The sequence below is a fragment of the Parasteatoda tepidariorum genome, chromosome 5 (assembly GCF_982258835.1).
Source record: "Parasteatoda tepidariorum strain Cologne lab strain chromosome 5, Ptep-v5.0, whole genome shotgun sequence".
Classification (NCBI taxonomy): Eukaryota; Metazoa; Arthropoda; class Arachnida; order Araneae; family Theridiidae; genus Parasteatoda; species Parasteatoda tepidariorum.
The window spans coordinates 12,945,622-12,955,039 of NC_141759.1; the positions used below are offsets into that span (position 1 = coordinate 12,945,622).

A 9,418-nucleotide genomic window follows, 5' to 3' on the forward strand; every position below is an offset into this window, starting at 1 on the left:
CTTTCACTTATTGAAGGGGTCGCTACTTTTCGTGATATTCCAATCACGACTCCATCCCTCGTGGGAAACGTTCTTTTTATTCTCATTTGGAATGAATACCTTCTATTAATGGAAAGATATCATTTAAGTTTTAAAAAAGGAATCTATCGAATTCAACTCTGATTCAAACTATCAAAATAATATTTTTTTTTCATCATCCGATAAAATAGAATTTTATTTTCAAGCGTTGTCGTAGGCCAGTGTTTCCCAAAGTGTGGTACGCGTACCCTCTTCTCACGAACGTGAGTCCAGCGTCCTGCCAACCAGGCTATCCCGGCCTTTTACGCAGGGCCAGATTAAGCGTACGCAGGGCCCTAGGCCATTCAAATTTTTGGGGTCCTTAGATTAGGTTGTTTTTCTGGTATATATTTTATTTATTCAAATATAAAAGTATTTATCTATCTTTTCATTTAAGAAAGTAGATTTAAAATTAAAATAAATAATAATATTTTAAATTTAACTTTATTTTGTTAAATTAGAACTAAAAAATAATCATAACATTTTTAAAAGATTTCAATATATGTTTAAAATTGATTTTTGAAAAAAAAATCATTGTTTTTCTTAATATTTTTTCAATTTATTTTCAAAAAATCCTTTTTAAGGGGGCCCCTAATCAATGGGGGCCCCAGGCCATGGCCTAATGGGTAATTCGGCACTGCGTGTTGTGTAGTGCATATATAGACAGAAATGCCCCCACTCTCTAAAAGAAGTTTAAATGAGTAGTTTAATTAAATAGTAAAACTTGTAGAAATAGTTAAGCCCACTATTTTAAAGCAGTGTTCGTGATGATCTCCTCATACAAATCAGAATTTGGCCTACATATTTTAGAATAATCGGAACATAATTTATTTGGGTCGCTAATATCTTGATCTATTGCAAATTGGGTGAAAAAGCTCGTGATTAAAAATTTTTTTTTTTAATCAGGAATTTCGTATGATGATTTAAATTAATTTTAACTTGAACAAAATTACAGAAGCCGGGAAAATCTTTGGTATAATTAATAAATAATGGGGAGATCTCATTTTAATCCTGAAAGTATTTCCGTAGTTCATCAACTTTTAGATTTTCTTTTAATTCTATTAAAATGTAAGCCCGCGAACATATGTTCCAGAAACAATTTTTTTCGGGATCTCCAAATATAATGACATAGCTTCAAGTTTGGCCAAAAGGAAACACAAGATAAAAAATTTGCCTTTGTTCATTCCCGAACGAAGAAAGCACCTCGAGGACAATCAATTTTTTGATTAGGAGGAGACAAATTTAAATTCTGATTGGTATTTACCTCCGATCCATGGTCGACAGATCTATCCAATTGAGTATCCATTTTGTAAAAAAATAAAATTAAATCACAAAATAAAATAAGAAGTTTACATTTAAATGAACAGAATATATCAACCGGAGATCCAACTGAGTGCACAAAAAGTATAGAAATGGTGCAACGAAATTAAATATATAGGCAAAGTGAATAAATTAATCTGCTAAAATAAAAAACTGAAAGCTTTTCAAAGAATTAATCCATCCGTTCGAATAATCAGTGCTTTTCTATTTTCAAATTTTCCTCCCATCCCGCTATCCAATCATAAAGAACTGAGTGTCGTGACGTCAAATCTGAATTTACTCTTACTTTTAGAATTATGTTTAACGACTGTCGTTGTTAAACTCGAAGAGAGAAAAAGATCATTTTTTCTCCGTTTGACGTCACGAGCCAAAAAATATTTCAGCAGTTGAGAGCAAAAAGTATTTTTTGTTTTGTTTATTAGTCTCGGCGACGCCGAAGCATTGGGATGACTAGCAGAAGGAAGTGACACGTGATCAACTTCACTACGAGACCGCAAATATCCACAGAAATCGATATATTTTATTCAGTTTATTTCGAATTTAATTTTGTGCAAATTAGCTTTGAATGTTTTAAATAGCAAGGACACCGATGTGGAGATATACATTGGGCTTTTGTATGATTTTTTTTCCAGATATATTTCTCACAATTTATTAACACGAATTATCTTTCATCAATATCAAGACTTAAAAATAATGTGCAGCAAAAAATGGGGTGCATATCCAGGGATGAAAGCGATACGGAAAAGAGTAAAGACTGGTAGTAAAACCATTTCTAGTTAGTTTTCGGGAGGAGTTTACTTATTCTTTTTTTTTAAACTGTTCAGCAATGACTATTTTGTCTCGGAAAAGGAGCAGATTGATATATATGCTAAAATCATAAAAGAAATCTTGATAGTTACAGATATTTTATTTTTCTCGAAAAAAATGCTATAATAAAAAGTCTTTTGTACCAGTTTTTCTACCCTTTCCGTCTTGCTATATAATGGCTTTCAGCCTAGTGCATATTGTTCCCGTCAAGTAACAATTTTCTTCATACGTAGAAGTAACGATGCGCACTGCCAAAAACAAAAAAAGAACTGAATATTAATATTCATTCGATGTTTAGAATTTCATGTAGCTGTTGAGCTTTAAAAATGTAATCTCTTTCTTTTCTCTTCTCTTATTAAATACTTAAAATATTCTTAGATTTGACTGTTGAATTAGAATTGCGTTGATTTCCTCTTAATCGAATTTTTAGAATTACTTTGATCATTTCCTGATAGAATTTCTAAAATCAGATTTTATAGATGAACCACCGTTAGCATTTTGGTGCTTCCGCCGCGAAACAACATTCTTGTTGTTATAGATTGTTTCGATTTCGGATTGATCAGGAAGTGTAAAGAAAAGAAAGGTAGGAAGATTTGATAATTTGATCTATATGAAGATTTAGATAATTTGATGCTTCAAATTTAAAGTAGTTGTTTTGTTGAAAGTTGTTTTGTTTTGATTGTCTGATGCAGTATTTGTTTACATATTTACTAAATATTGAAGCATCATACAAGTTAAAAATTTGATTATTAGTGTTGATAAGAATTTTTAAAATATGGAAGAATTAACGAAGCAAAGAAAAATTAGAGGCGTTTTACGTTCTAGCATAACAAAATATATAAACAAACTAGAACAAGAATTTGATGAAATAAATACTGATACTGAACTGGAACAACATTTAGATTTTTTGACTAGTAGATTAAAACAAATAAATGATTTAGATAATACTATACAATCTCTAATTGTAGATGAAAATGATTTTGATGCAGAAATTGAATCTGCAATGGAATATGGTCAGAAAATTGTTTTATGGAATTCGAAACTTTCTTCTAAGATAAAATCCTTTCTTCGTAATGCAACTGCTAATAATTATGATAGGGTAAATTTAATTCAGGCACAAGAACATTCCAACAATACTATAGCCACAGAAGTTTTGAATGGGAAAATAAACAATAATGTTAAACTTCCTAAATTATCGATAGAAAAATATTATGGAGATCCGTGTGTTTGGATAGAATTCTGGAATCAATTTCAAAGTACAATTGATAAAAATGAAACATTATCTGTAATAGACAAATTCTCGTATTTAAAATCACTTTTAGGAGGTGCTGCAGCTAATGTTGTTAATGGGTTTTCGCTTTCTGAGGAAAATTATGGAAAAGCTGTTAAACTATTAAAAGAAAGATTCGGTAGAGATGAATTAGTTATAAATGCTCATATGAACAAATTGTTAAATCTCTATCCTGTTAAAGATGCTAATAATGTTTTAGGATTAAGAAAACTACATGACACTTGTGAAGTACAAATTCGAAGTTTGGACTCTTTAAAAGTAACTTCCGGAATGTATGGACATTTATTGTACCCCATTTTGATTAAATTAATTCCTGAAGAATTAGCTTTAAGCTTTAACCGTAGAAAATTAGATAAAGCAAATCTAAGTGATTTTGATGTAATGGAACTGATAAATTTTCTAAAAATTGAAATAGAATGTAGGGAATCTGTTTCATTCCAAAACTCGAGGGTAGATAGAAAGAAAAACTTCATTAATCATAATACTGTCGCAAAACAACAATTTGGCAATTCGCGTGAGTCACCTCGAAATCAAAATCGCCCTTTCAATTCAAATGTAAACAAAACAGTAGAATATTTAGCTCCTGTCACAGAAAGTAATTGTATCTTTTGTAAAGAAACTCATAGTTCGGAACACTGCAACAATGTAAATATTGATGAAAAAAAGGATTTGTTAAGAAAACAAGCTCGTTTCTTTTTGTGCCTACAAAAAAATCATAGAATTAGAGACTGTAAGAAAAGGACATTTTGCGATATTTGTAACCATAAGCACAATAGAACAATTTGCTATCAATTTGGTAAAGCTGAGGATAAAAACGAAACTAAAATTGTTACTGCTATTTCGCAATGCCATGAAGTTTATAAAACTGATTCGTTGATTAAATCCACTATTGGAATTTATTTGCAAACATGTACCGCTATGATTAAATCATCATTAAATGAAGAAACTTCACCTGTTAGAATATTATTAGATAATGGATCCATGCGAACATTCGTTTTAGAAGAAGTTTCAAAAAGATTAAAACTACCCATTGTAAGATCGGAAACTTTATCTGTTTATGCCTTCGGAGCTGATGGAGCTCAAGAGAAAATTTATGATGTTGTTAAAATAAGATTAGCTAATAGGGATCAACCTTCGTTAAATATTGAACTTGAAGCTCTAGTCACCCATCAAATATCTGCTACTAATTTACCAGCACCTGATACCAACATTCAAAAAGCATATAAGCAGTTGAGAGGCTTACAGTTAGCTGATTCCTATGACTCTAAAGAAAATAAGATAGAAATTTTAGTTGGAGCTGATTTTTTATTTTGACATTGTCAGTGGTAGAATTCGAAGATTGAACGACAAGCTGGTCGCTTCAGAAACCATTTTTGGCTGGTGTCTTCAGGGTCAAGGAAGCATTCATAAAGATCTATGTAGCTTCAAAATTATCGTCGAAGAAAAATCTATCTCCGATCAACTAAGAGAATTTTGGGAGCTGGAAAACTTAGGGATTAATGTGGACTCAGAAACTAAAGATAATGTTGAAAAGGAGATAATGAAAAATTTTGAAGAAGGAATTTCATATGCAAATAATCGCTACAAAGTGAAGTTGTCCTGGAAACCTGAATTAAAGAGTATTTTACATAATAATAAGGTAGTCGCCAGTAGAAGATTTCAGTCTTTGAAAAAATCTTTCATCAACGATCCAGTCTATTTTTTTGAATACAACAAAGTTTTAGAAGATTATCAAAAAGAGCACATTATAGAGCCTGTTACAAAGGAAAACGAAACTTTGAATGAAGATAATTGCTTCTACTTGCCTCACAGAGCTGTGGTCAGAAATGACAAGAGTACAAGTAGATTACGAGTCATCTTTGATGCATCATCGCATTCTGCTGGACAGATTTCACTAAACCAATGCTTGTATACTGGACTTAATTTATTACCTGATCTTTTTCTTCTTTTGATTAGATTTAGACTTCATCCTGTAGCTGTGACTGCTGATATCAAGCAAGCTTTCCTGCAGATTGAAATTGATGAAGAAGACCGAGACTACACCAGATTTCTTTGGAACAGAAGCCCAGACGATTTCAGTCCTGATGAGACCTACCGGATGACAAGAGTTCTGTTTGGTGTGAGATCTTCTCCTTTTCTACTTAATGCCACCATAAAACATCACTTGAAGAGGTATGTACAGAAATTTCCTCATACTGTTCAACTGTTAAATAAATCGTTGTATGTTGATGATTACCTCATAGGAGAAGATGAGGTAGAAAGTGCTCTGACTACTTGTTTAGAAAGTCATGAAATTTTTAAAGATGCTAGCATGTGTTTGAGAAAATGGAAAACAAATTCCCCAGAACTGTTTCACAAGTTGAAAGAACATAAATTAGAAGTAGATGACATAACTGATTCTTTTGATCAAACTTTAATACCTTCAAAGATCCTGGGAGTTGCATGGAATCCCAAGGAAGACTATTTTTACTTTGATACTCGAAATGTTGAATTATTCCTTAAGAAAAATAAGGGGACTAAAAGATATATTTTACAAATTGCAGGTCGCATATTTGATCCTATTGGATACATTGGGCCATTTACTATTCGTATCAAATGCCTGATACAAGAAATATGGTGTTTAGGCTTAGATTGGGATGAGGTTGTACCAAATAAAACCATTAAGGCATTTAATAAATGGTGTGATGATTTAAAGAAATTGAGTAACATTCGATTACCGAGTTTCTATTTCTCACATGCATTACCTAAAGATATAGACAATATCCAGTTACACCTATTTTCAGATGCTTCCATCAAAGCTTATGGAACGGTTGCCTATCTAAGAGTAAAGCTAAACGATGGAAACATCATTACTAGTTTTGTTGCCTCTAAAGGACGAGTTGCGCCGTTAAAGATGCTCTCTTTACCTAGATTAGAACTTATGGGAGCACTTTTATCTGCTAGACTGAGTGAAAAAATCATAGAAGGTTTGGAATTTCCAGTTGAGCGAATTTTTTGGACTGATTCATCTATTACGTACTTTTGGATAAGAGGTTCACCAGATAGGTTTAAAATTTTCATAAAGAACAGAATTCAGGAAATTCACAAACACAGTAATCCTTCAGAATGGTTTCACTGTCCTGGAACGGATAATCCAGCTGATTTAATATCACGTGGACTTTCAGTTTCAGAATTAGAAAACAGCGACTTTTGGTGGCAGGGTCCACTGTGGCTGAAAGAAGATGAATCGTCGTGGCCAAAATCTTTAGAAACACACAAAGAACTTATTGCAAATCCAGAGACACTAGAAATTCAGAAAGTTTTAACTTTAAACGCAAACGTCGCAGAGAGAAACGAAAACATCAACAATTTCCTTAATCGATACTCCTCTTTCACTAGGTTGGTTAGAATTACAGCTTATTGCTTAAGATTTCTTAAAAACTGTAAAGATACAAATAGAAAAAGGGATAATTTAAGTACATTCGAGCTACAAAATGCTACACAGGTGTTAGTAAAATGTGTGCAATCTATAGAGTTTAGCTCTGAGATTAAATGCCTAAAAAACAAACAGCCAATTCCTCAAAATAGCAAAATCATATCATTGAATGTGTTTATGGACGACAATGGACTTATGAGAGTTGGTGGTCGCTTGAAATTCTCCGAGTTAACAGAATCACAAAAATATCAAATGCTTTTACCGAAATCTCATCACCTTACACAATTAATCATCGAACACTTTCATAACAAATCATTACACTCGGGAGTTCAGACAACACTTTATTTGATTAGACAATTTTACTGGATACCTTCTGGACAAGATAGAGTCCGAAGATTCATACATAAATGCTTGACTTGTTTCAAGACTAAGACACAAACTATTAATCAAAAGATGGGTAACTTGCCCAAAGATCGGATCGTACCATCACGACCTTTTGATAAAGTTGGTTTAGACTTTGCTGGTCCCATATTAACAAAACCTAATTGGAAGAGATCTAAGGTTATAATTAAATCTTACATCGCTATATTTATTTGCTTCAGTACTAAGGCTACTCACTTCGAGGTTGTCTCAGACTTGACAACAGATGCTTTTTTAGCTTGTTTGAGAAGATTCATTTCGAGACGTTCAAAACCGTCGATTATTTGGAGTGATAACACATCTAACTTCAAAGGTGCAAGAAATGTTTTGAACTCAATGCTTGAACTTTGCCAGTCAAACTCTGTGAAGAACTTTAGTGCTGAAGAGGGAATTCAGTGGCATTTCACACCGCCTGCGTCTCCTAACTTTGGTGGTCTGTGGGAAGCTAATATTAAATCCATGAAGAGAATACTCTTGAAAGTCACAAAATCTAACTTACTAAATTTTGAAGAACTGACTACGCTCGTAGTGCAGATCGAAAGTATTCTCAACTCACGCCCACTTTCGCCCATGTCATCAGACCCTAACGATCTGCAGCCGTTGACACCAGGACACTTTCTAGTTGGAGCTCCGATTATGTCATTTCCAGAACATCATACTGCTCCAGATTCTTTTTCTCTTTCTTCTAGGTGGAGCCTGATTCAACGTCTGAAAGACAGCGTTTGGAATAGATGGAGCCATGAATACCTGAGTCAACTACAAACACGTTCGAAATGGACTTGTCCACAAGAAAATCTGAAAGTTGATCAACTAGTCCTTCTTAAAGATCCTAGTAAGACAGCAATGCAGTGGAATCTGGCTAGAATTGTGAAAACTTATCCTGGAGAAGACAATCTTGTCAGAGTGGTTGACGTCAAAACAGCTAGAGGAACTTTTCGCCGAGCCATCTCTAACATACTTCCATTACCGGATGATGTTGGACTAACATCCAACGGGGGGCGGGATGTTCCCGTCAAGTAACAATTTTCTTCTTACGTAGAAGTAACGACGCGCATGCGCACTGCCAAAAACAAAAAAAGAACTGAATATTAATATTCATTCGATGTTTAGAATTTCATGTAGCTGTTGAGCTTTAAAAATGTAATCTCTTTCTTTTCTCTTCTCTTATTAAATACTTAAAATATTCTTAGATTTGACTGTTGAATTAGAATTGCGTTGATTTCCTCTTAATCGAATTTTTAGAATTACTTTGATCATTTCCTGATAGAATTTCTAAAATCGGATTTTATAGATGAACCACCGTTAGCACATATCTTGTTTACAAAGAAAGCAATTCTTATCTTTATTATCGTTTTCTGACACTAAAAGAGTTTCAGGTTTAGAGGAAAACATTTGGCTCTTTTTTTTCGTTTTTGTTTCGGAAGAACAGTTTTTGTAAGAACAGGGCATATTTAGTATCCTAAAGCGTGGAAAAATTATAAAAAGTATATACATGTACACTTTTCTTTAATTTAAACTTTACTCATAATAAAAAAAAAGCATTGTTATTTTTATTGTTGTATCATTTCTAATATTTGGCGGCACATTTAAGAATTTGGCGGCACATAAAAGTGCCGCGGCACGGTGGTTGAGAATCACTGCTCTAGTGCAACGTTATTAAGTACCTACCTATCAAAAATCGGGGAAAGAAAAAAGTTTTTTTTCTTCTTTTAGTTCACTCATAATCTTAGTTTGCTTAAACAGTTATTGACATAAAAAAAAAAAAACATTTTTGAAAAAATAATATATTTTGGGATTTACATTTTAAAATATGTTCAGAAAAAACTATAAATCTGAACAAATACAGTATTTTAATATTTTCTGAGTTTCGAAAGATGTGCGCTTCTTGAATTGAACGTAGGTAGCCGTTAACTCAAAAACGGCTGTTGAAAAAATTACTAGTATAAGATGAACCGGGTTCAAACCTCAGCGGTGGCTGATAGATGCGAATTCTGTTCCCAGCTCGCATCGACAACAGTGCTGACGTAAAATATCATTAGTGGTAGCATGCGTTTGAATCCTCTTGCCATCTGGGTTACTGGAGAAGGTTTTCGTGGTTTTTCTCTGCG

General features: G+C 33.1%; 1 protein-coding gene across 1 annotated transcript; it reads left to right on the top strand.

The window, feature by feature from the left end:
* The first annotated feature begins 2,959 nt into the window (after positions 1–2,959).
* On the top strand, positions 2,960–8,605 carry LOC147808575 (uncharacterized). The gene is made up of 3 exons (XM_087162622.1): positions 2,960–4,719; positions 4,799–5,647; positions 8,000–8,605. The coding sequence occupies exons 1-3, from the start codon at positions 2,960–2,962 to the stop codon at positions 8,328–8,330; spliced, it is 2,940 nt and encodes a 979-aa protein (XP_087018748.1). The 3' UTR covers positions 8,331–8,605.
* The last annotated feature ends 813 nt before the right edge of the window (positions 8,606–9,418 follow it).

Excerpts from the sequence above, each read along its gene's own strand:
- LOC147808575 (XM_087162622.1), top strand. The coding sequence starts at position 2,960 with ATGGAAGAATTAACGAAGCAAAGAAAAATTAGAGGCGTTTTACGTTCT. Across the intron at positions 4,720-4,798 it reads AAGCAGTTGAGAGGCTTACA|TGGTAGAATTCGAAGATTGA; the intron begins GTTAGCTGATTC and ends TGACATTGTCAG. Across the intron at positions 5,648-7,999 it reads ATAAAACATCACTTGAAGAG|GTGGAGCCTGATTCAACGTC; the intron begins GTATGTACAGAA and ends TCTTTCTTCTAG.